The sequence below is a fragment of the Peromyscus californicus genome, unplaced genomic scaffold, assembly GCF_007827085.1.
Source record: "Peromyscus californicus insignis strain IS unplaced genomic scaffold, ASM782708v3 Scaffold_8__1_contigs__length_139910024, whole genome shotgun sequence".
Classification (NCBI taxonomy): domain Eukaryota; kingdom Metazoa; phylum Chordata; class Mammalia; order Rodentia; family Cricetidae; genus Peromyscus; species Peromyscus californicus.
In genome coordinates this window covers 112,366,018-112,393,928 of record NW_026294606.1, presented here as the reverse complement: position 1 = coordinate 112,393,928, position 27,911 = coordinate 112,366,018, and the positions used below count along the sequence as shown (strand labels likewise).

The 27,911-nt window shown below is 36.5% G+C and overlaps 1 protein-coding gene across 5 annotated transcripts in view; it reads right to left on the bottom strand.

The window, feature by feature from the left end:
• The window catches only part of Cdh8 (cadherin 8), a 378,431-nt gene that overhangs the window by 181,977 nt on the left and 168,543 nt on the right, over positions 1-27,911 (bottom strand). For all 5 annotated transcript variants that reach the window (XM_052728105.1, XM_052728106.1, XM_052728108.1 and 2 more), the window contains exon 4: positions 14,204-14,323. In XM_052728105.1, the coding sequence (XP_052584065.1) occupies positions 14,204-14,323 (120 nt within the window). The remainder of the gene's footprint in view (positions 1-14,203; positions 14,324-27,911) is intronic.

The following is a 27,911-nucleotide window of genomic DNA, read 5'->3' as shown; positions in this document are numbered from 1 at the left end:
TAACCTTTTAAAGAGAGGTGGAGCTCGAGGAATCCTGCAGAAGTGGGGGAGAAGAAATTTTTAGGAGCCAGAGGGGTCAAGGACATGACAGGAAAACTTACAGAATCAACTAACCTGGGATCATAGGGACCCACAGAGACCAACAACCAGGAAGCCTGCATGTGACTGACCTGAGCACTCTGCATATATGTTGCAACTCTGTAGCTTAGTCTTCCTGTGGGACTCCTAACAGTGGGAACAGGGGCTTTCTCCAACTCTTTTACTGACTTTTGGGACCCTACTCCTCATACTTAGTCACCTTGCCCAGCCTTAATACATAAGGAGGTGCTTAGTCTTACTGCAACTTGATATGACATGTGTTATCGATATTCATGGGAGACCTGCCCTTTCCTAAACTGAAATGGAGGAGGTGTAGTTTGGGGAGTGGAAACAGAGGGGAGTGAAGGTGGAAGGACTTGGAGGAGCAGAAGGAAGGGAAACTGGCAGGAATGTAAAATAAGTTAATTAATTAAAAAATAATATATTTCAACACAGGCTATATATGTATAAGCTTTGCATACTAATTAAAACTTTTCTATAGTTGTTAAGCAATAAGAAAATTATCTACATCATCAACTGCATATCAATATTAGATATCATACTGTTATGTAAATATGTAAAAACTAAAAATAAATAAAGTCATATATATATATTGGGGAGAAACCTCAAATTTGCTGAGTTCAAAATTTCTGGTTCTTATGCTTATATAAACTGCAAAGTCTTAGTGAAGAAGTCGTATTTACCATTCTGAAGGTTGAGTTATCTGTTATCTCAAATTGTTAAAGGGTTCCAATGTGATCCTTAAGTTCTATTTATTTCAAATCTTTTATTTATTTTATATAGTGGCATTCCTCTCAGTCCTTTCCATTTTAACTCATGTTTTTTTTTCCCTGAATTAATTCTCAACATGATATCAGGTACAAAGAAATTGGAAAAATAGCTGTTCATTTTACAAATACCTATTTAACAGTTTGGGGTACTGACTCGGGAAATGGTTCAGTATTTTCTGCAAAAGCATGATGACCTGAGTTCAGATCCTCAGCGCCTTTGTTAAAATGCAGTGTGTGGCTGCATACACATATACCACAGGACTGGGAGCAGAGCTGGCAGAGATAGGAGGCTCAGTGTGACTTGCTGACTGGCAGCTTACATGAAGAACAGTGAATTCTAGTTCCTGTGAGAGGCTCTGTCTCAAGTAAATAGGGGACTAAAAAACAGAGGAGGGCATCTGATTTCATCCTTTGACCTCCAAGTGCATAGATAAAGTCACCAGAGCCTACACATGTGTATTAAAACACATCATACACACAGAGTTTGAAGTAGAAGTATCTCATTATTTCTACTTAGTAAGTGTATAATTGTCTACCTATGAGGGCAATAATATTTACAGTAAGTACACTCAGAATGCTTTACTGAAGTACAAAGTCTGACAGTATTTCGAAGAATGAAGGAATGATTCTTTTTAGACTGACCTCTTTAGAAGTAGCCCTAGTTTGGGATTCCCCAAAGGAACATATTCCTAAACCACCTATTTCCAGATGAAAAAAAAAAATTGATTAGACTGACTGTTCAAAGTTGTCCTATTATTTTTCTACTTTATTTCTATAAAAATCAACTCCATTATACAAATAATAGTAACAGCAAATTGTCTATCTTATCTCCTTATGATTATCCTGTAACATTTGGACACTATACAGGAAATATGCAGTGGAAGCTTAGTCATTTAGGATGGCATCTGCTCAGGCCTGTAAGCTTCAGGAAGCCAATTCAGTCTATACCACACACTGTCATGTTTCTGACAGTAGAGGAGATGAATACACACGTATTATTTAGTTGGAAGGCAACAATAATTAAAAGTTGAATAATAACATATTTAGAGCACCTCTTTCTGTCTCTAAACTCTCTGGCCCCAGATTCTTTGCCTTGTTCCAATCCCTCCATACAATCTCCTGCATTTGCAATTGGGTAGAGCTTGAAATTAGACAGACATAAATAGGAAACTCAGATATCATTTTTGTTTCCCTAAAGCTTTCCAAAATTTTTTTTCGGTTTTTGTCTTTTGCGTATACTAAGAATTCCAACACCCATTTTGCAGTTTCTAAAAAAGCTGTAAAAGTGGCATGAAGAAGATTTTGGTGGGTACTACCAGTGAAACCCTCACCTAGATTCCTAGTTCATTATGCAAAGAGTTACTTGTGTCGCTGTTGTAAGAAAACATGGCTCTTGGATGGAAGAAACAGCAGCCATGTAAAAAGAATCCAGGGATGTGGTCTAGTCTTATGTGTAACCTATGTGGGCTTCCTTGGTTTGCTAGAGTGTAATCAACATCATAGCTCCAGTTCCCAAATAATCAGATACTGGTGTTTATCAAGTATAGCAAGAGGCACATTCTAAACTTTTAGGATCTTGGTTTTAATTTAACTCTTAACTTGACACAGTCTAAATTCATTTGAAAGATAATCATCAGTTGAGGGATTGTCTACATCAGATTGGCCTGTGGACACATCTGAGGGGTTGTGTTATTAATTGATACAGGGAACCCAGTTCACTGTGAATGGCACCACTCCCAGGCAGGTGTTCAAGAGCTGTATAAGAGAGCTTGCTAAGCAAAAGCTAGGAAGTGATGTTTGGAGTTGAACTAGACAAGATTCTTTCCAGTATAATAGAAACATTTATTCATATGAATATTTTTTAACAGTCTATCTCAGAGAGAGAAATGTTAGTCTCCCATGTTGTAACTGAGAAGATTATTTTATATGGGTATTTCTGAAATTTGAATGTGTAAGGAACCAGAGTGTTGGCCACTGCTGCCTCTCGTGCCTTTTAATTCATTCCTACGGATGTCCTAGAATAACTTGAAATATACCTTACATTTTAAGGAATTCTATCTCCAGCATTAATTAAATCTTTCCTCCAACCTTCCAAGAATTATGCATGTATAAAATATTTGATTTTGTTTTCCAAATTGAAACTTTTGATAATCCTTATTGTTGGGAGTTTTATCTAAAGTCACCTTTGCCACAACAGAAAACAGTTACTGTCTGCCCAGTATTTCTGAAGAGGTGATTTAATTTAGTCTTAACTTTTGACTGAGGAGAGTGAGGCTGTAGAAACTAGAAACAGGGAACTGTAACATTTAAACAAAAAGTTGCCATTGATCTGTTTCTGTGTCTACATCCGTATAGTGTCTTGGATATAATACAATCCTTGAGCCCGCCAGGCAAAAGATCTGCCATTAAACTATTTGTCAGCACAACAGGCACATTTTCAGATGTGTAGCAACTTTCACAGATTTGCATCTTCTGAAAATAAGTTAGTTTTTGACACTCTTGGATAAACAACTTTCATTATGAAGTAGGTGAAAATAAACCTGACCCTTCAGCAAATCATTCTCAGTTCATTCATATGAAACTGGGATGGATTTTAAAAGGAAAAAAATAATGTTAAAATGGAAACAGAATACAAGGCAATCCTTTTAGGAACTTGAGAGAGTAAGCTGGAAAAAAATTCCTGATCTCATTCAATATACTGTTATCAGAAGAACATCATCCAGAAATACATATTTTCATTCACTTCCCTTCTGCCCAATCTGAGTGTCTTCAAGTGTGGCCTCTGGGAGTAGCAGGCTGAGGGACTCTGTGTGTTCCATAGCCTTTCTCCTAACAACATGCATCCAAAGACCTTGTCCCAAAATGTCTCCTTTATTATAGCTATGTTTACCACTTGATAAGTCCCTCTGGACTTACAAATAGTTTCTGTAAAGGATAAGTATAAGAGAGTCACACTGATTGCATCCCACCCAGATAAATGTAATGCATCTATGTGCTTGGGATCTTTTTGCTGTTACTGTTTTTATAGTTTAATACAGTTAATGTGATCACAGGATTTACTCCATACACTTTGTCTCAAACAGTAACATAGATGGCTGTCTCATATATATGATATATATATATATAAAGCATATAGCTGTCTTATTTACAGAGAAGAAAATTTAATCAGCAGCAAACCTGGAAAGGCATGGTTTTCGCTGTGGGTGTAGACCTGTAAATCTTTAGTAGAATCTTATTAGAAATTTAAAATTAGATTATGTCCCTTTCATCTCCATCAAGTTTGGGCATTCCAAACAATGCAGGGAGTTTTATATTACAGTACAGGTAAAATTAATCACTTTAGGTTCTCATTATTTACTCATCAATTTATTTACTCATCTATTTGTCAAAAACATACTGATTATAAACTATATATACCAAGCATTTGTCACCTGTATCACTGTGATAATGTGTATCACATCATTAAAGTTCAGGAATTTTTACAATGTATCTTTAATGATATCTTTTTTTAAATAGCTCCTTTCTCTAGCATAGGGATTATTCAAGAGTGTAAACCTTGACACAGGCCACCAGCACAAACTTGCTTCATAAAAGTTTTATTCAGTGTTCACTACTGAGTTTTATACCTGAAATGTAAGTAACCTGTGATCAACCACTACCTCTCTCCATAGTCTTTTCTAAAGCATAGAATCAAACCTAGAAATGTATCTCCTCTTCTCTGGTAGCACTGAACGTGTATTGCTATGTTTGGAAGGAATGCTTCTCTCTATGTTTTCTTTTTACTAAACTCACAAAAATGAATATGGACTGATAACAGGAGGAGGGACGCCTTAAGCAGCTGTTCTCCTGGATAGAGAGTGCACTCAGGTTTTCTTAGAAAGCCTCCTGTGTGTCAGTCTTGTGGCTGATCTAGAGAAAACAACATTACCCCTCCTGATATTTTAGGACTCTCAAAAGAGTCTTCATGTGTTACAGTAGCAGACAGCCCTGTACCATTTCCACTGAGACCACCACCTGACAATGTAGCATGATCTGGAGGTGATCAGAATAGTTGAAATGTGAGAATGTGAGTCGGCTGTGAGGTGGGTGCAGATAGCACTATATCTGGGAAGAAACCAACTGTTTCAAGTTATGTTGGAAGTCAATGCCCTTGCACTCGATGCCAAGCCTGCTTAGAAGATTTTTAACCCCAAACCTTAGGGCTTTAAGAGAAGCAGGTGTTTCATATTTGACACTGCTCTTCTGTTATCCCTTTGCACTTAAAACACTGTGCTGTTGAAGGTGGAAATATTCTACCACAAAACATTAAAATTAACATATATTGTTTCATTTCAACAAGCAAAAAAAAGTCCACAGTTAGGAGCACTAAAGTTATTCTTTTTTTTTTTTTTAATATTTATTTATTTATTATGTATACAGCATGTATCCCTGCAGGCCAGAAGAGGGCACCAGATCTCATTACAGATGGTTGTGAGCCACCATGTGGTTGCTGGGAATTGAACTCAGGACCCCTGGAAGAGCAGTCAGTGCTCTTAACCTCTGAGCCATCTCTCCAGCCCCTAAAGTTATTCTTAATCTGTGAGGATATTTTAATGCAGTGCATTTTTTACATTATAAATGATTATAAATCAGTATTAATACACATATATCTTTAAGTCAGATTTAGTTAAGGCATACTATATACATGTAAGGAAACACATTGAATCTCATTCATATATACAATAATTCTTATTGATAAGATGAGATAGTTCATCACAAAATCTATTAAAAACTTATTTAAAGGTACACAGAAATTCTTGGAAATATGGAAAATTTTCTCCAAATGAAAATCTGATACCATAAGTAATTTGAGAAGGAAATTTTACCCCTGACCATATATCTCCTCTTTCTCTTTGTTGTATGGTGTTGAACCCAGGGCACTGGACACAGTGGACATATGCTTATCCACTAAAATGCATTACCAACATCTCTCCCCTTCTCTGTTTCTTTTTCTCTCTCTCCCTCCCTCCCCACACCTCTCCCCCTCTCCCTCTTTTCTCCTCCCCTTCCTCCCTTTTTCTTTCTTCTCTTTTCAATGTCAAGATTTTTATTTATTCCTTATTCCTTTTTATAGATGTCTTTGATAGTAACTATATTAATGTTTAAAACACAATTGTCATTAATTCCCCTAGTCACCATTGAAAATATAAATAAACTACTTGAACTATCCTTCTGTGTTGGGGGAGTGTGTAGTTGGAGTTTTCTCCAGTCCTGCTTGGGCCACTGCGGCTCAGACCCAAGTAAACACACAGAAACTTACATTACTTATAAACTGTATGTCCGTGGCAGGCTTCTTCCTATCTAGTTCTTATATCTTAAATTAACCCATTTCTATTAATCTGTAAGTTGCCACGTGGCTTGTGGCTTACCAGTACTTTACATCTTGCTTCCTCTGTGTCTGGCTGGAGCCTCCTGACTCAGCCTTCCTCTTCCCAGAGTTCTCCTCTCTGCTTGTCCCACTTATACTATACTTCCTGTCTGGCTACTGACCAATCAGTATTTTATTTATCAGTCAATCAGAGCAACACATTCACACCATCCCCAGCAGGAGTGTTTAGCCCAGGCTGGCCTGAAAGCCAGTCTTGCTCACTCTCCCTCCTGAAACGTGATGTTACAGGTCTGCATTAAGATGCCAGCTAATTCTGCTTTTAATGCAAGACATTATTAGCAGTTCTCCTATGGCCAAATCCACCACATGTTACACTGCCATCAAACTCTTAGAAGTCTTTGAGAACTTTAAGATGTTCTGATTTTCTTTTTCTATGTAAGTTTCAATAGATAGCAAACCACTTTATTCATATAGAATGAACCCTATATCTTATTTCCTATGTCAATGCATGTGTTCTGAATATCTGCTATGTAAGTTATATTCTAATTTAATGTCTTATAATTATATGTTGTAAATTTATTGCACATTCAGTATTTGTTATGCACAATGTCTTACCCTGAGTACCTAGAACATGATTTAGCATATGAAGGTTGAATAAATACCAATTAATGTGAACTATGAAGTCATTCCTAGCCATTTATGTATAGTCCAGCAAGTTTGGCCTGCCTGAAAACATCTGAATGCATATTCCTTCTCAAAGACACACACGAAGCTGGTCCTGTAGCCATGTTAACCTGGGAAATCCTGATTAAAAAGAGACCTTGTGCCCTGCGTGTTTGTAATTTATCACTGACTCCGAAGGCATTAAATCAACTCAATTCTGTTAAGGCATTCCATGAAGACTCCATTATTATCTTGATTTTTCTAAAAGAGAACCATTTATTACATGGTTTTCCCCCTAAGGAGTGTTTTTTTTTCTTTGTTCCTTTTTACAGGTTCCACTGAGACAAATGTTATTTGTATCCAATGAAGAAAGATGGTCTTAGTTTCAAGAAAAAAAAAAAAAAAAAAGGTCAATGAATTAAGTTGGTTTATTTTTAAGCAGGTCATTTTTCATACTCTAGCTTGCCTGGAGCAAAGCTTGGACTGTCCTAAAACTTCACCCTGGTTTCCTCAGATAATTAAGCATTTACTATTTACTGGCCTAACATTTCATTTACATGTTCTGTCTTCAGTTGCTTAGGATGCACTGCAACTGTTTTTTCCCTGCTGTCCTCAAATTGGAGCTTTTGAAAGAAATGCTACATTTCTCCCTTTCTGTGCCCAAAATGTTTTAAGCAAACATATGGTATTGGGGGTGGTGGAGAGAGAAAAGAAAAAAAAGCAATATTTTTAGACTACAAATAAGCTATTTTGAGCCTTTTGAAGTACCATAATAAAAGCTATTCACAAAAATGATGGTGCATTTTACAATTGCTTCCACACACATCTTGTCCAACACTAGACTGTCTCCTTCTTATGCCTACTTACATAGGAAATCTGAACCTATTTTCAAGATTATTAGGTCCCTTTCCAAGCCAAAGATCTGTCCTGGTGTAAGATACACCACATAGATGTCAAGTGGCAGCTTCAGAGAATTCAAAAACTGGGATACAGAATCACACAAATTTACTTTCAATATAGCTTTAAAGACCTTGAGCAAGGAATGGCACAAAGTCCCACCGTTCTGTAACTGGGGACACTCAAATGACGTTAATTTGTTTCTCAAAACAGTGTGTGGAATTAATGAACACACATTTGATAGTGGATACATTTGATAGGTGAGTGGATACAAGCAACACCATTCCAAAACTGTAACAACTGTTCTGTTAAGGAATGGCTGCCCATGCTCATGGTTCCATTTTCTTGGTATCACTATTGGACAGAATATTTTTATCTAAAGGCTAGAGAACTTTTTAACGCATTCTTCCTAGGCACTCTTGTCATTTCCAAAATGAAGACACAAGCATTTCCATCTGCAACTTGGTTTAAAGTACAGACAGGGAGGCGGTAGATCTGGATGGGAGGGGAGATGGGGAGGAACTGGAAAGAGTGGAGGCAGGGAAAACCATAATAATGATCATTAGATGAGGAAAAAAAATCTATTTTCAATAAAATGAAATATAAATTAATAAAGTTTAGTTAAATCTAGAATATGAACAAAGGCATTGAGTTCCTCTCCACTCTTAATGCTATCATTATTACTAGAAAAACTAACAGTAAGTGGCCCAGTAACCTCAGGATGAGGGAGATCTAATCATATGTCCCCTCTTTTCTCTTGACTCTAAACTTTTCTGTGTTCTGTAAATGAATTTGAACAAGAATGTACTGTGGTCTCCTAAGTTTTGTTTTGTTTTGTTTTGTTTTAGAATAGGAATAATCCAAAATGGCCCAGGCATTCAAGGTGTTGATTTAGAAATGGCAAGAATGTTAATAGTTCTAAATGACTATCAAACAAAATATCATTGACATTAAAAGTGGTTGCTTTGTTAAAGAATCAAGAAAAAATTAGATTTGAATTCTATAAACCCTAGCCTATATCAGCTGACTTCTCTTTTTTGTAACCTAGTTTCTCTTTCTGTGGTAACTCATTATCCATCTATCTGTCTGTCTGTCTGTCTCCATCTCATTTTAAACTAATTCATGAGTTATACTTATGTAAAGATTTCTAGGCCTATAGATACATAAACTCACACAACAGAGAAGCCTCATTTGTCTCCATCTTGGCCCTTCTATTATGAGAAATTGTTTAAAAATAGGCAATTGACACAGTAATTACTGATTCAATTAAGCTCAAACAAGAAATTAAACAGAACAAATTCTGTGTCTCTCATTGGTCTTGATATTTGAAACAAGTGAAGGCGCCTTCCTGAGACAGATAAATTGTTATGACAACAGAACATAATTTTACATTGTGAGAATGTAATAAGCACTAGAAAGCAGAATTTATCTGTTCCAAATTCAAAAGTTCTGCTCTTAACATTCTTGTCAGAACAAAACAAGATAAAGTTTGTTTTCTGTCTCTTAAGCTTTAGGATTTTTTTAACCTATTGAAAATGTTCTCACACTGAGAATTTACTGATAGTGGTCAAAGGCCAATCTACTACATAAAGACCCTGAGCATAGCTCTATCACACAGCCTGTTGAGTAAGTGTTCTCTGTCAAGATATTGATCACTTTACCTACAGGTCTGATCCTTGCTAGCATGGCCAAGTCTTTGTGAAAAGGGAAAGAGTCTGACACTATATAACTCATAACATTTTATGACTACATTGTGCTGTGTCACTTCCTAAAATCATAGACATACCAAACATGTACCAAGACATTTCATTCGGAATGCTGTTCTAGCTTGGTTTTCTGCTATGTGACAAAATACTGAACAACATAAACTTGGAGAGGAAAGGGTTTATTTCATTTTACAACTCCCAGATCAAAATTCACCAGGACGGCAAGTCAGAGAAAGAATTCAAGACATAAACCTGTGGTCAAAACAAAAGCAGAAAATGTGGATAAATGCTGTTCATTGACTTGATTCCAGGCTCCTGTTCAGCTACCTTTCTTATAAAGCCTGGGCCCACCTGCCTAGGGAACCTACCACTCACAGTGGCCTATGTCAGTCAGCACTCAAGAAAACCCCACAAATACATTCCTACAGGTCATGTGATAGAGGCAATTCTTCTATTGACTTTCCTCTTCCTCGATGTGTCAAGTCCACAACTAAAGCGAACAATGACAAATGCCTCCAGAGGTAGATTGGTCTTGTATAAGAAGTCTCTGCTCATCTTTGAAAAACTCTTTACTGTTTCTAGGATTTTAAATCCTAGTCAAAGTTAGAGGACATTCTTGGTGTTTTTTGATACATGTGATGCATTTTACAATGCACGTGCCTCGTCCAACATTTGCTGACCCTGCATGGGACTACTCTTAGGATTGTGTTCACTGGTTTCATAAGATAGGACTTTTCAGTTAAAGAAAGAACTTTCTAAGCACTTCAATTTCCATGGCTTAGCATAGTGTATATGCTAGAGACTAGACAATTATATGCAGTATGAGACACCTCAGTGACTCCAAGGATCCCCAAGGACCTAAAAATTGCCTGTACCTGCTTCCTTTCTATTTTTTTTTTCTTTTCTAATTGATGCGAATCTGACATGAAGGACTTCCTTGACAATCTGGCTTTCTGACTCATTTGATCTTTCTGTCATAAACCCCATTAAGCCATTTTCATTCTGAACTCTATTTTCTTGTCTATTTCTCAGAGTATCTAAGTGCTCCTCCTCTTCTGGTCACCACCAAGGTTATTTAATTTTGTGATGGTTCATTTTAGTTTCCAACTTAGCTTCCTCTGGCATCAACTCACAGACAAGCCCCTGGACATACCAGTGAGGAATATTTCTTGAAAAGTTTAATTGAAGTTGAAAGAGACACACTGGATGTGGACAGCACTACCCAGTCCAAATAAATGGAAGTCAGAGAAAGAAAAACTTTTGTTTTTCCCCTGCTTGACTTCATGTTGTGTAGGTGAGCCCATAAGCACAGTTGTCATCTTGCTATTGCCACAATAGATGCTGCCATTCTTCATTGCATCTGAACCCATCTTCATTCAATACAGATCTGAGACCAGTAGCTCTCCTGGAGTCCTGTACCACTCAAAGCCAGATGGAGCTTCTGAGCACATGGCAATGTAGATTGAGCAGCTACAGGTCCTCGAGCTTCCCAGTAGAACAGCAGCTATTGGTGGATACCTAACTGTCTCCTTTAAGCCAATCTAATAAATCCCACTTGAATGCACATATTCATTCCATTGGTTCTGTTACTCTAAGAACACTGACACAATTTCTACAGCCTGATAAAAACAAAACTGCAAATGTTCTGGGTTGTTTATTTTTCTATTTTTATATAATTCTAAATCTCCTCTCTCAATCTCTTTTATCAATTTTCTTTTTCCAAAAGAGAGAAAAATTTTACATAAATAATAAGACTTAGATTCCCTGGGAAAGCAACCTCTTTTTCTTTTTATTTGAACATACTCAAGTGTAATAATGCAAGAATTTACAGAGCGATGTGTAAATTTCATTCAGAGGCCACTTCTCCAAGGCTGTGAGGCCCAAATAAGATAATGTTTATAACAGGCCTCCTTGTTGGCTGAGGAAGGATTGTGTATTATCAAAGTTTAAATCAATACACTTTACAAGTGCTTTGCTGTTTTAAGAATATAAGTTGAATTTATTCTTCATTGATTATTGAATTTTGAATCTGTTTTCAATTTCATTGTAACTTCTTTAGCTAAACTCTCACTCTCATATACCAAATACCTAATGTTTACTTAGCAACTACTATGCGAATTGCTCAAGTATCACTTTTTCTGCAGAGCATTATCCAAAGTAGCACCAGAATTAACTTACGAAAATCTATATAAGACAATGTTATATCAGTCAAACTGCAAACAGTAAAGTTTAAATGGATGTGTTGATAGGGATCCCTATTATACTGGCTAAAAATATGAATAATGAATATAGCTGAGATCATTTAATTAGGCAAATGGCAATATATACCCATGAAACTTTGACCATGTTAGGGAGCTTTAGTTATCCATAGCACACAAGAGATTATTCTTCAGATATAAATTATTTAAAAGATCACCATGCTTACTATATTTATGTTAAAAAAAATCTATCTTCTGAAATAGATTGTGAGACACTTGCAAGCTGAGACTAGCCTTTGTAATTTTTTTGCTCCCCATGTTTAATTCAGTGGCTGCACATAGTGAATGCTCAATGGAAATTCTTGGCTTAATATCTTTATTATACTAGAAATGGTGAACAAAAATGTTCAAGTGAACAAATTTCTCCTTATGTAAGCCCTTCCAACAAAACTGCCCCCTGTCTAAAGTGAATTTCAAGCTACCAGGCTATAGTGGTGGTACATGCCTGTAATTTTAGGGCTTGGAAAGAGTGCAGGAAGGGTAGACGTTCAAGGCCAGCATCTAAAATACAGTGTCTTGGCCATGAGCCTGGGCTATGTGAGACAAGGAAAGAACCAAAAAGGGGAAAGAAAGGAAGGTGAGGTAGAAAGGAGGGAGCATAGGAAGGAAGGAGGAAATGACAGAAGTAGTGAGAGATGGAGGGAAGAATTCAAAGAAATCTAACATCCTCGTATTAGCTATGAAATCAAAGACCTGAGTGTGAGTCCTGGCTACTCTTAATTCTACTACTAGACCTTTGATGGGAAATTGTAGGGACTATCTAGACTCCCTTTCTCTTTAAATGATGACTTACTCTGCTGTATCCAGGATTATCTTGGAGTTCAAATGAGGGTTGGGGATTTAGCTCAGTGGTAGAGCGCTTGCCTAGCAAGTGCACAGCCCTGGGTTCCACCCTCAGCTCAAAAAAAAAAGGTGTGTGCCATGGCTGACTTGCGAAACCATTGAGAGTTTGGGTTGGGGATTTAGTTCAGTGGTAGAGCACCCTACCTTTGGATCCTCAGCTCAAAAAATAAACAAACAAACAAAAAAAAACTTTACAGTAGACATTCTTCACTGGAGAAAAACATCTAACCATAGCCTGAAATTAATGCACTTTACAAGTGCCTTCTTGTTTCCAAATTTATGTTTACTTTGGTAGCTGTGGCCTATTTATGCATTTGCTTTTAAAGGCACATTTTGCTCCTTGATTTTATCTTGAAAAGCACAAAGAACAAATTCAGTTTTTGATTTGATTAATGACTGACCTAACAACAAGTCATGGAATTTTTCTCAATAGTGGTAAAAATTTATGAACCAAAGAAAAAACACACAGGTAGGCTGACTGTTTCTGATAGGTAAAGTGAAAACAGGAACCACAGGATAAAGAAGACAGATACATGTGGTAAAAATTGTTTTGATTAACAACTGCTCTTAGTAACAACATCGACATCAATAAATTATAATAATGTTAGGTATGCTCTAATAAAAACCCCATGACATAATAAAACCTGTCAGAACAAATTTAATCTTAGGCTATGTTAATGTATTTAGGGATAAATGTCTTCATTTACAAATGTATTGTTCATATGAGGATCTTTTCTATTTCATCTCTTTTTAAAGAGAAATCAGTGTCTATGTGCATGTGTTTAGTGTTTATTTATTTATTTATTTTTGTTTTTGCTGCTGGTGGTGATGGTGGTGGGTTTTTTTTAGTTTTGTTTTGTTCTTTCAAGACAGGGTTTCTTTATGTAGCTCTGGCTGTCCTAGAACTCACTCTGTAGACCAGGATGGTCTCAAACTCAGAGATCCTCCTGGCTTTGCCTCCTGAGTGTTGGAATTAAAGATGTGCACCACCACTACCCAGATCATTTCTTTTTTTTTCCCCTAAGGTAGATATTTTAAAATATCTACCCAATCAGAACTGATAATATTAGCTGAGGTTGACTTGAATCACACAAGTATCTTTATGAGAGTTCAAGTGCTGAGATATCAATGGAGGACTATTCTGTTCCATGTGATGATAGAGACATAAGAATGTGATGAACGGTCATTGTACCCTTAACAATACCACAAGGGCAGGGAGGGGGTCCAACTCCACTTCATAGATGTACAAAGTGAAACCTAGAAAGTGACTTGTCACTTAACAGAAAGCCAATAAGTTACTGAAATCTATACTTAAATATATTGATCTCCCCTGATGTAAGCACCTTTCTTTCCTTTACTCCAGGATGAGAAATGGTATTAGACCATCTGCTAAAAGGGTGATAGCCAACCCAAGTTTTATAATTCATTTGAATCAGTATCAATGATTGCAGGCCTAACTGTGTCCCTCACAGTATGAAGTAAAATATTATTGGAATAGTCAGTGAAATATTTAGTCAGAACATTTCATAAACCAGATCCCAATAAGTGTTTCCCTGAAGCAAGACATGTTAAATAGAATTTAAAATTTAAACTACAAACCTGTTTCAGGCTCAATGGAAAAATACGGCTGTCCTTCCAAGATACTGTAAACCAACTTTGCACTGTTTCCGTAAACTGGGTCATCTGCATCGGTGGCTGTAACATTAGTGACAGACGTACCTAATTTTAAAAAAAGAGAGAGAGGGTGTGAAAATGGTAAGAATTTGCACACTATTTTTGCAAATGCTAAATTTTGTCAAGTATATCATACATAAACCCATAGGAGATAGATAGATAGTTAGATGATAGATAGATCATAGATAGATAGATAGATAGATAGATAGATAGATAGATAGATAGATAGATAGATAGATAGAGGATAGATAGATAGACAGACAGATATAAACAGCTTTGTCAGAACTCCAACAACCAGAAAGTCTTTTGTAAGAAACAATACTGCTAGGTTGTATTAATAGATTAAGATGGCACTTTTAATCTCTATTATTTAAGATGCCTTTGTAGTTTTCATTTTAAGAATATCTGTTAGAGTTGTGTGGTTTTAAGGAATATGCAAAGGAATTATATCAAAGAAATATGAAGCAATAGATTAATGATATAATACAGCATGTAGCACTTGAGTTTTGCCAAAGTACAACAGAATGTACCTTGAAACATTGACTGCTGTAAAAAGCAGCACATAAATATCAAAGGAATATTTTATTCCATCACATTTAATTTCTCAGAATATAAAATAAGAGAGGAACCACCAATTAATCAGCAGACTCAGGTAATTAGACCCATGGATAACAGAATGAAAATCTCTTCACACATTAATCTTCAGTGTTTTGCAACAACTGTACATATAAAGCTTACTTGAATGGCAGTATACAAGCTAAAATGAAGTCCCTGTACTAAAGAAGCTTAGAATTTTGTGGTGGGAAGAAACAGAAGGAAACAAACAAATTGACTCAGCTACTCAGGTGAATACAAGTGCAGCAAGCATGTGCCCCTCATTTGGTCTAGCACAAACAGGATCGTCATGGATAGGTTTCAAAGACAGATTACACTGAAACTCAATATTAAAAAAAAGTCAAGTTTCTCACAGACACATACAAGAAGACATGCAGAAAAATTATTCAATCCTAAGTAAAGACAAAGATGATCATATGATAATCTGATGACTTCTGAAACAATGGAGAACAAGAGGTGTCTGGTGTGATTAGAATCATAGTAGATGAGGGTCGGCCAGTGTTGTTCTACTCAATTAAAAGTCACTCACAAAGTAGTTATTTAGCATATTTATTAATTAAGTGGATAAATGAAAGAATATGTTACCTGATGATTTATTGAAAAATGCTAGCGTCACAGATAATTCATGGAATTATATGGAATCATGTTAATAAAATATAACTTGTATAACTTGCAGAATTTTTACTGGAGAGTGTCCTTCAGTATCCTTACCTCTGGAGGTAAATGAAAGAAACAAGACGAAGCAGAAGTATATATGCAGCCATGAAACCACAACAATATCTGCAGTAAATTATATGAGGATATGAAGAAAAGTATTGAAAATTGGAGTGCTCATTTAGAAATGCGGCCAGGTATTCACATCACAAGACTGAAGAAGTGGGAGATGAGATGGCCCATGAGAAATGATGGCCCTTGGGTCAGGCAACTGTGTTTAGCTGAGGGCAACTACAAAGTGTTGTCAGGGATTATCAGCCTTGCACTGTCAATTACTAGTACACCCAGAATATAGGGGAAGAGGGTTTTAATCCTGAAGGATATCAATGGTGCATCTGAGTATTATATCTTGGTGGTAATCAAAATAATTTTGAGTTCTTGCAAGATCTTTTCAATCAAAATGTTTTTGATATACTCTCAATTACAGTCACTGCTCAGAAAAAAAAACTGTAATATAGTTGAGTAGTTGATAGTTGTATAAAATTGAAATTTATACTCAGAATGATGTTTGGTAAGTTTTAAAGAATACAGAGCAACAATGTGCTTTAAACACCACTTATATAACACACTCAACCATACATACACTGGGAGAAATGCATTTTGGGGTGTGTGTATGTGCATGTGTGTGTGTGTGTGTGTGTGTGTGTGTGTGTGTGTGTGTGTGTGCACTTTCTCAAGTGACACATCAATCTTGCTGGTGAAGATGAACATATGGAAGACCAATAATGGCAATTATTTGAGTATTACATGGACTTGGGAACAATTGAAAGGAAAGATTTCTATGTGAGAGGAAGACAGGGAGCTCAAAATTCCAAAACAGTTTTAGACGAGATGATGGAAAAAGTCTGCTATCAAATGGAGGGCTAGAGATTCAAGCTAGGATCAAATTTAGAGGGCATTTGAATGACAGAGTGTGTATTTTAAATGCTCCATGGGGGAAACAAGGAGGACCTTTCAGGCCTAGGTCAATTCTTGATGTGGTCATCTGTGTTATAAGTGCTTCCAGATTTACTTGAATGCAAAGAGGCTGATTAGGAGAAGAGATCATTTATGAGATTACAGCAATAGTCCAACTAAGACCACTGTGGCACTCTGACATAAAATGGACACTCCATTCCATTTCCTTATTTTTGTGTGTGTGCTAAGATAATAATCTGATGATTAGATTAATGAGGACTAATCACAGTTTGAAAGAGTTCTATCATAAATTGAGGTGTTAGTAGTGTAAATGAAAGTATTCAGGAACCAGATATCTGTATGGTGGTGAGGCCTTCAGGCTCTTCCTGGTGAGTTGGACTTGGTTCCTGTATAAAATGGTTTACTGAAGAACTTTGTCATGTTGCCTCTTTTGTCTTCATCCATGAGAGGACATAGGATTTTTACTTCCATAAGTGACAACATGAAGTTTCTAACCCCAAAGAACTTTAACTCCAAGTATGAGAGAATTAATTTATATTTTTTGTAAAATCCCACTCTATAATATTTTGTGAGAATGCATGAAAGGATGGGAGGAGGGAGGACAGGGGAATCCGTGGCTGATATGTAAAATTAAATTAATTATAAAATAAAAATATTTATTAAAAAAGGAAGTTTTAAGGAAACTATACATTAACTATTTATGTAGTCTGCAAAAATTAATTCAAAAAATGAAAAACAATGGATAGAGAAAAGACATACTCATAGAGTCATTTAAAGGATTGACAAATCAGAAAGAAGAGGGGTGAGGAAACTCTTCACAGAAAGACACAGGAGATTGTGCTTTTCTTTGTTGTTCAGCGTGTCTACTTTGATTTTTTTACGAAGAGATATTGTTTTCTCATTGTGAAGTAATAAATTGACATGAAAAAAATTATTCAAGCTTAATGTTCACTGTGATACTGTGGCAGTGAGTCCAGTAACTACTTAAGCAGGAGGAAACAGAGTGAAAAATCGAGGATTATCTTCTGTTGTCCTGCATTCACTCTTAAATTAACAGGTATATTTGTAGAGAAAAAAAAATCTAAATATTTTCTGTAGAATTTCATCTTTGCATAGATCTGTGGGAGTAAGTGGAAGGAGAGTACTGTGGAAGGTTTTGCACACAGAATGGGCTAACCTATTCTGAAACACATTACTATATCTTCAGGCAAGTCATTTAACTGGACTCAGTCTCAGAGTGTGCATATATATATATGTGTGTGTGTGTGTGTGTGTGTGTGTGTGTGTGTGTGTGTGTGTGTGTATGTGTGTGTTATATATAATATGTATATATCTGCGTATACATATTACATATATGAGGGTTAAGAGGGTTAAGCAAAATAATGCTTATAGATAGAACTTACAGCATGCTAAGCCTAGAAGTAATATTCATGCCTCTAGTCTACCACCTTCAAATTATTATCCTTGAAGCCCCATCCAGAATGATATGATACAGACAGTGGTAGACTATAAACCTTCTCAGGCAATTCTCATGTAAAGTCATGATTCAAAAATATGTTTGGGCCGGGCGTGGTGGCGCACGCCTTTAATCCCAGCACTCGGGAGGCAGAGGCAGGCGGATCTCTGTGAGTTCGAGGCCAGCCTAGTCTCCAAAGCGAGTTCCAGGAAAGGCGCAAAGCTACACAGAGAAACCCTGTCTCGAAAAAACAAAAACAAAAACAAAAAAATATGTTTGGACCAAAGTTTTGACAACTGCACTTCACTCCTTTTGCTTTGTCACCTTAATTTTTGTCATAATTATTTTGAAAAGGAAAACTCTTGTTCAGATTTGTTTGTAAAATTTAGCTTATTTAAAATTATTAATCTGGGGAAATGAGACATGCAGACCATTTCTCGTGGAAAGGAAGGTGAGAATATACCCTTGGCTGTTTGCAATTTCCAAATTAGTCTCTTTGACTTCTGCATCATTGTCTATTGTCATGTGATCTCATTTCATTTTGAGAGGAATCCCATCACAGTACTGCTTCATTAGGGAGAGGCTTAGTAGCTCCCCGGTTCAGTTTTTTCATAGGCCAAAACAATCATTTTTATTTGGCAGACCTCAAAATGTTATGCATAACTCTGGCTGAAAGAATGTTTCAGAATCACATTCTCTTGAACCAGAACACAAATTTGACTTTTTTATCTCTTATTTTTTTCAAATTCTGTGCATTTAGCCAAATACCTGGACTTTTCTAGCCTTTGGCATCCTTGTGTGTATTAAGAAAGTTGGTAGTCATTGTTACATTGCAGACATATTCAGATAATTCAGTGAAATAATTCGTGTAAATACTGGGAAAAATTTACTGAAAATATTTCTAGAAGCTTGCTGTCCTTCTCACTTAAGAGTATTCTTGGCCAGGTGGTGGTGGTGCACGCCTTTAATCTCAGCACTGGGGAAGCAGAGCCAGGTTTATCTCTGTGAGTTCAAGGTCAGCCTGGTCTACAAAGTGAGATCTAGAACAGGCACCAAAACTACACAGAGAAACCCTGTCTCGAAAAACGAGAGAGAGAGAGAGAGAGAGAGAGAGAGAGAGAGAGAGAGAGAGAGAGAGAGAGAGAGAGAGAGAGAGAGAATCTTTATTTATGTAAAGGTAAAACTGAACACAAATTGTTTTACAATATTTAGTGGTAGTAAATATTTAATTTGTGAATTGCTTTTTCTTCAATTTACCAGTAATAGTTTTGCATGCACCAGTAATAGTTTTGCATGCACCTTGGGAAGTAAAAAAGATTATAAATGCAACAATATGGAGATCAAAGAGGGGAAATATGGTCTAGTGCTTTGTGTTGCAGGAGGTTGCATATAAATAAGAACAAAATTGTATGTCTCAAAGTAAAACTGTAGGTTTTAAATTTATTGACCATAAAGTTATAATAAGGTAGTAAATATATTAATAATTCTGAACTTATCATTACGCGATAGATACATGAATCTATATCAGCCCAAATAAAATTATATATATATATGGTTATGCTCATATGAAGAAAGTGATTTCATTATTAAAATTGCCGCAAAAAAACCCCATACATTGGCATGCAACCTCACATTCATCACCACATGACCTCTGTCCAATCTATTTCACATCAGTTTCTGCTTCAGGATAAATTGTACTTGGGTCAGAAACTGAAAAGTGTTTAATGTAATGAGCACAAAGCCAGGCATAAGGCACTCGCCAATACAAGTTTTCTGATGCTAGTTGAATAAAAGGCATACTCCAAGATCATGCAAATCCTATGTAGCTGTGAAGATGAACTACTGGTGTAACAGTGCTAAGACAATCTTTTGCCCACATACTCATCTAAAATATGTCTGCCTGATGTTTGGCTTCCAGAAATCTACATCCTTCAATATTAGGTACTTGGAAAGGAAAAGGTAGCACTCCTTTCTGACAGGGGTGGTATTTCTCCATAGTGATTCAAGACTGTTGATGCACCTGGACACTGCAATAGATGTGTGGGGAGGTTGTGCAGTTGCATTTGTCAAGTAATTATCCAGAAGAAGGAAAATAGATGCTTTGAAGTTAATCTTGCAGTCGAAAAGATTCCAAGTCAAGCTGCAGTCTAGGCTTCTCCATGGAAATGCACACAGAATGCAGAGCATGGAGGGAAATTGAAAAGTGTTAACCTTGCAGGATAATGTTTCTTCAAAGCAGCAAGTGTTTGGTGTGTGATAAATAGGGCCCTGAGTAATACCCAGGAAATATAACAACCAGGATTCTCTGTTTGTGTTTTCATTTGGAACTGTTTTTGTCCCTTTGTCAAGGATACAAGAGACTCATTTAGCTAGTGACTATAAATTTGACACTGTGCCATTTCTCCAAGAAAGCCCCTATTATAATCCAACTGGATGCTGATCCTAATTATAATAATATAGCTGTTGTGTCTCCAGCTGTTGTCAACAAAAATGATCCCACGTCACTGTAATCCAGCCTTATAGTATCAAGTCAAGTATGAGCAGATCATTCCAAGGTGATTTCTGTTTTTAACACACCCATTTTTCTGCATTTAAATACTTAGCTAAAATGAAATGTGCCGGCATGCTGCATGGATTTTAATTAACAGAGAGCCTACAGTATTGCCACATCTTGCCCCACCTGAAACTTTCCTCCTATTAGCTGCAGAACTCGCATATTTTCTTCCAATCATGACAGCAAACACTACAAGCAAAATTAACCATCAAAGACGTTAGTCTGTCAGGTTAGAGGTTTGGGTTTGCTGACAAACTAAGATGAAAAGCCTTCGGGAAAATAAGATGTTGGGCTTTAGGTAGTGTAGCTCTGCTAGCTTGGCTATACTTTTTTTTATGAGCAAGTCAGCACACCAATTCTGCACATTATTCAGAAAGAAAAATGCTGGTGCTGACACCCTGAGCAGAAAAACAAACGTTTGGTGCAGTGTGAAAATGCGCACACTGGAAAAGCTAAAACTATTATGATGAGAGGAACACAAGCCCCATTTGCAAGGAGTCATTTGCAATACATTCTTAGAGAATAAGCGTTGAAATAGCCAGTGGAAAAATAAAGAAGCAGAACCTTTGCAAGGGCTGAAATCCAAAGAGGCAAGCACTGCTGGCCTCCTTCTATCGTCTCCAAACTTTTCATTTTAATTTCTAGCTCCCTGTTCCAAGTTCAGTAGGAACAACCCACAGACAGAGTGCTTAGGCATTATCATCTGAAAATGCCTTACTTAACCATTCATACACATCACAAAGAACACAGCCCTAACGGGTCATAACAATGATGAGATTCTTCTCATTAGTTTAATAAAAGTAAACCCTTGGCTCAACTCTTGTCATCCTCCTTATTAATTTCTCCAAGTACTAAGCAACACAATAGGTACATGGGCACAGATGTCTCCATGACAACATGGCCTGTTTGTTGTGGAGCAGCAGAGCCATAATTTCACATGACCTGCATAGCTTGTTGGCATTTAAATTAACACTTACTAGAAACTAAAGCATGATGTCTGGATGTATTTAACATGTCGTATCCAGTCCATTACATGGTAGTTATGTGGAACAATGCGTTAAGGCATTCATATACTTGACTGGCAAATATTTATGTGGGTTTTGTGTTGGCCCATTTGTTTACTTCTGTATTCCCACTTACAACATAACACAACCTACGCATAATTAAGGTAAAAACTTAGCAATGCAAACAGCCAACTCATTTCACTACCCATTTCTTTAAGTGATACCATAGTCTTCAACATTTATTTCTCCAGACAGGAATCAAGCAAATGTTCCCAGTGGGAACCATGCCCTAAATCCTACCAGTATTCTTCAGTTGTGCTACTTAATTATAGAAGACACGTGCCAAATATCCAAATCTCCAAGGCTGCCTTTAGGGGGTCTTTGCAGGCTGAAGAGGATTAAACATGGATCTGGAAAAAAACGTGGTTTTTATAATTTAACTCTGTATATGCAGATCTCTTCCACAGCTAAGTTCTGAAGGTAATGAATAGGGAACCCGACCACATGACCATTCAACTTCAGGCCTAAGGAGTTTGTTTCTGGAGGATTATTGTAGCAGCTATAATAATACTGATAATAGCATATTGCAGTCTTTCTTTACTTGATGATCAAATCTTGCTGTAAATCAAACCCAACTGATGTGGGTGCTCAGCTTTAGATTAGACTCCTTTCTTTAAATGTGTGCATGAGTACACACACACACACACACACACACACACACACACACACACACACACACACACACACACCAGAACCCCAGGGGTTAGCCCTCCTATCATTTTTTGTAAATACCCATGTGTTGCTCTCTGAGTGTTCTCCTCCTGTACCACCTCTTATCCTACATGGGGAAAGATTCTCCCAAATTTCACATGCTCCCAACTGACTTAAGTATCCAGACAGGGGCAGATTAACTGATGTAACATGGACAGACAGTACCAAAATACATTCTGCAGTTTTATTTATTTACTTTTCTTGGCTCCATGATTTGAGACATCAGCTAAGGAAATAAATCCGGTTTCAATATTTCTGGAGCACAATGAGATAGAGATAAGAAGCAGTAGTGTAACAATGGAATAGCCAAGCCACTTAATATTGTGCTTTTAAAATGAGCCAGAAACTTTCAGATGTGATTAAAATGCTCTAGAAAATGTAGTTGAGTACACAGACCCCTCTTATTCAGCCATGCATCATTCAGGGATGTATCTGTGATGTGCATGGGGTGAAAGAACTGGAGTGCATCATGTGGAAATGTGTTACTGTAAAATCTCACCCATGTCACTGTGCACAGGGGGAAAGAAAGCACCTTTTCCAAATCTTGCAGACAATGCTTGCTAGCCTGGTGGTCTAGGCACCACATTTACCAGCAGATAATGAGAGCGACTGCAGGCCTGGCTGTGGAAACTAATAAGCTGCATGGTTTACAGTAACATGCGCATAAATAAACTCTTCCTGAATTTGGGAGATTTCCCCAACATTACAGAAAAGAAAAAGTGTATGGTTATTCCATATGCAGCCTATTTCCAGCAAAAGAGTTTTCTCCTAATCAGTTTCCTATGAAATGAAATCCTTTAAATACTGGAGAACTAAACCAGCATTGGTTATGCTTTAGAATATCAGATATATTAATCCCGACTTTGCAAAATTATGCTACCCATGGCATTGAGATGTACCATTTAGATGTAATAGTTAGGTGAAGATTTAAGATTTTTGTTTTATTACATGAATTTATTCATTTGTTCCCACTCATGGGGTAGATATATTTTTTTATAGCATATACTGGATATGAGGACTTGAGCAGGAGGTTATGGTACAGGAATGTGTAAGAAAGATTTTCTGGTACAACTGTATTTGAAGATTACAGTAACAATGTATATAGCTGATATATCTTCATTGTAGAAAACTGCAAACTTTTATTATATTTATTCCTTAGAATACAGCACAATATAAAATAAGTAGTATAATTATATATATTCTATATGTATGTCAGAAGTTTCTGTTGACATTATCTTATTAAAAGACTGAACTACATTCAGCATAGCAATGATTTTGTGAGCATGAGAACATGAGTTCAGATCTCCAGAATTTATGTAAAATGCTGAGCACAATGCCACACACCTGTGCTTCAAGTGCTGGGAACATAGAGTCAAGAGGATCCCTAGGCATTGCTAACCTTCTAATGTACCCAAATAGGTGAGTTAGAAGTTTAGTGAGGGATCATGTCACAAAATATATAGTGGAAAAAAAATAAGATAAGACATCCAACATGACTTCTATTTTCTACACATATGCATACATTTGTTCATGTGAAACATACACAAACACACATAAAAACACACACACACACACACATACATGAGCTCATACTCAGACATCAGATTGAGTCATATTCTATGCCCATGAGTTGATATGCTCACCAATTAAGAATTTCTTTTTAACATCAATGACTAAGTTTTCTAATATAAATATGGAAATGGGACATGAGATATGGCACAGCAGGTAAAAGAACTTGCCACCAAGCCTGATGAACTGAATTTTATCCCTGGATCCCACATGGTGAAGGAAGAAAACTAACTCTCACAAGTTGTCCAGTAACATCCACTTGTGCATAATGGCATATATACCCAGCAGCACACACATCAACCCACCACACACCAAACATAGTTAATATGAAAAATTCTTAAGGATAAGGACACCACGCTCTTTATGTTCTTACTATGGGCCTTCATAAAAGGGCAATAAACATTTTTTCCCAGGGGAAAGGATATCCGTTTTGCCACAGCCGTGTGTTCTCTACAACATGACTTTGTGTTTGATAAAATGTGAGCTAAGGCTACTATGCATGAAGGTAAAAGATGCCCATCTTAGTGGCTGTTTATTTTTCTTCTTTTAGAGTAAGCTTACTTCTCTAGTGAAAAGCCAGAACTTGTAGAAATGATGACATTGCACTGTCAGCTCATCTTTCTGATGTGAAATACAAAATCCTGTCAAATTTCAGACCTGGGTAAATAAAATGCCACTGAGCCTGTAGACCAACAGGGATGAAAAGACCTAAATAAAGCAGTATTTGAATTAATTTGATGTCATTAGAATAATTTTGATTTCAGGGGTATCTTTCTTAAACAATAATATTTGCTAACACAGAGAATATGCTATCATCTCCATATTGTTTTCCATTAAGTAGCCAGGTAAGTGACCTTATCTCCCATTCAGGACCTTCACCATCTTTTTATTGATATCCTGCCATGTGTCAAACCTCAATTTAAGTAGCTTAGAAACCATCATTAGGGGAAAAATCTTGCTCTCTTCAGAAGCCAAATAGTGAGAAGATGAAAATTTTCATCAATAGCTACAAAATGGTATGATTGTGTATTGTATGTGAAGAATCTAGGAAGTTGGATTTAAAAAAAAAAAAAAACCTGAATGAAGAGTTTTGATATAAGGAGATCTTGATCGTAACACTTGGTAAGGTTCATACTGAAGGAAAAGCATGATCCTGTGTCCAACTTCATAGGAGTTACAAATTGAGATGAACTCACCTGATTTGAATTAATCATTTTGGAGCTTCTTTCGGGGAAATTTAAAAAAAAAAAAGTATTAAAAAGCCTTTGAAAGTGAAAACAATCAAAATGCTAATATTTTGAATCATTCTTTATCTAAACACTTCGTCAGGCAAATCTATTTCTTTCACTCTTTAACAAATAACCACAAGATTTTGAAGACATACTTGATTCCTATGTTGGAGCGTCCCCACCTCTGAGCTCTCATAATGCTTTATTCGACTGTCTTTGGGGCACCTTTTATTTTGTGTATACATTTTAATGGGTTCAGACTTCCCCTTTTAGACTACAAGCTTCTTAACAGTACTTAGTCCAGCCTTGATATGAGGGCTTTTGCCTTGTTTAATTGTATCCTCTTTTGTCTGGTTTGGCTGATGTCTCTTGAAGTCCTGCTCTTTGGAACTTGAGGAGAGAGAAGGCGGGGGAAAGCTGTGAGGAGTGGAGGGAGGGGAAACTGTGGTCAGGATGTAGTATATGAGAAATAAACTATTTTCAATAAAAATTTAAAAAATTCTAACTGATAAAAAACAGTATTCTTTCTCATCCTTTTAAATTCATCCTATATGTCTCAGGTCCAGAATTACACATTCCAGAAAAACGTATCCTTATAACTTACTCTACTCCTTAAACATGGCTCTATATGGTATGGTCCTCCTTACACATAAGAACAATGCCTTGTATAAAAGAACGTTTATTATCTTTGAAGCAACTTGTGACAATATAGTGTGATAGTATCAATACACATAGAGATGTGTAAGATCTGCATTCAGACCAGACATAAACATCTGAAAGCCTGCTCTTTAATCAGGGTGCACATGAAACTATTTTTCTGAATTTCAAAACTTTGAGTATAGGGAAAACAATCTGGTGGTTTCTGTTTTTCTCTATCATCTTAAAATGTATCGTGTACAGAAACATCCATTTAGTGAATATTGTGCCTGAGACTGAATGGATAACTTATTAGTCTACAAATTAATATAGTAGTCTGATGTTTGATATCATATATGGATACCATCATTTTTGTCTTCCTGTCATTTTAATCTTACTAGTTAATAATAGGCAATATTTTCCCTACTCTTAATCTTATGATGGTAGCCGTGATCTATTTTCAAGTTGGGTTCACATAACCAAGTCAATGTGAAATCAAACTTTCAAACCCATGGGTAGCTCCCATATGAGATATAATGCACAGGAGATTTTTTTATGAAGGACTACGAATGTGGAAAGTGTCTTTATCAGTGAAAAAATCTATCTCATGACTAGAAGTGTGATGAAGGTGGTGAAACGGCTTATCATGGGTCACAGGCTTCACAGTCCTGCATCAACATGTGTAATTACATCTAAGAAGGTAATTAGTAAGTGCTCAAGTATGAAATTGAGATTCAAGGACAAGGTTACCATGGAATGAATGGAGCAGTCACAAAGACAACTTCTTATGCAGGGTAAGCATGAAGGTGGTTGAAAACTCCTCTAGAACATGCATCAACAAAATAATCTACTAGCCAAGGGCAGCAGCAATGGTGGTGATATAGATGATGGAGATTTGATCCAGAAGTTCTCCTTTCCCATTGTGAGAATTTGAATTCTATCCAGAATTTTCTATGACGGTGTTCTGGTTGATTTATGTCAACTTGACATAAGCTAGAGTTAGATGGGAAGAGGAACCTTGGTTGAAAAAAATGCTTTCATCAGATTGTCTATTCATAAGTCTGTGTTAGCATTTTCTGGTTTAATGATTGGTGAATTAGAGTGCCACCCCTGGTCAAATGGTCCTGGGTTGTACAACCAAGCAAGGAGAGAAAGTCAGTAAGCAACACCACATCATGGACTTTGCTTCAATTCCAGCCTACAGATTCGTGCCTTTAGTTCTAGCTCTGACTTCCCTCATTGGTGGAGTATGACCAAAGAGATGTGAAATGAAATAAGCCCTTTCCTTCCAAAATTACTAGTGATCACAGTGTTTTATCACAGCACTAGAAACCTAACTAACTAGTAATACGGTGTATGACTATAATATAATAATTTGCCTGAAATTTCAGGAATTTATGTCAATTCCAAAACCATGGGATTGATCTTTAGGTAACTGTACATTGAAGCAGCATAATTCAAATATCAGGCTACCATATATCTGAAGGTTGTGAAATTAAAACAGTATGCTAAGATTATAGTTAAACCACATCAATATGTAAGGTAAATAGTCATCTGTTCAAATTTTGGAAGAGAGGTGAATATGTGTGTGTGTGTGTGTGTGTGTGCAAGTATGAGTGTGTATGTCTATGATCCCAATAAAATGTGATTATTACTACAGTACCATTAAAATTTTCCAAAATATGCTACAGTAAAGAACATAGAAGATATTATTAAAATACACATTTTACCAATATGTTTATTTGAGTATTTGCAATAACTATTCAAGTTTGTTTAATTAGTCACTTCTTTGCTTATTAAAGAGAAGAATGACAAGATTAAACAAAGAAAGAAACCTAGTTAATTCATATGGCAAATACCTCTAGAACTCTCTTTGATCCACAGGAATAAAGGCTTTGTGATGGTCTTGCTGTCATATAGTTAAGGACAGTCTATTAAAGCTTGAGAAAATAATGCACAAATATTTTGAGACAGAGCTTCATGTAGCCTAAGATGGCCTCAGACCTCTATATAACCAAGAGTGACACTGAACTTCTGATCCTCTGCCTCCAGCTCACAAGTGTTAGGATTAAAGGAGAGCTTAGTTTCAGTTATTTATTTTATATAATAATTAATTTATATTTTTCATTCATTTTACATTATAACCACAGTTCCCCCTTCCTCCCCT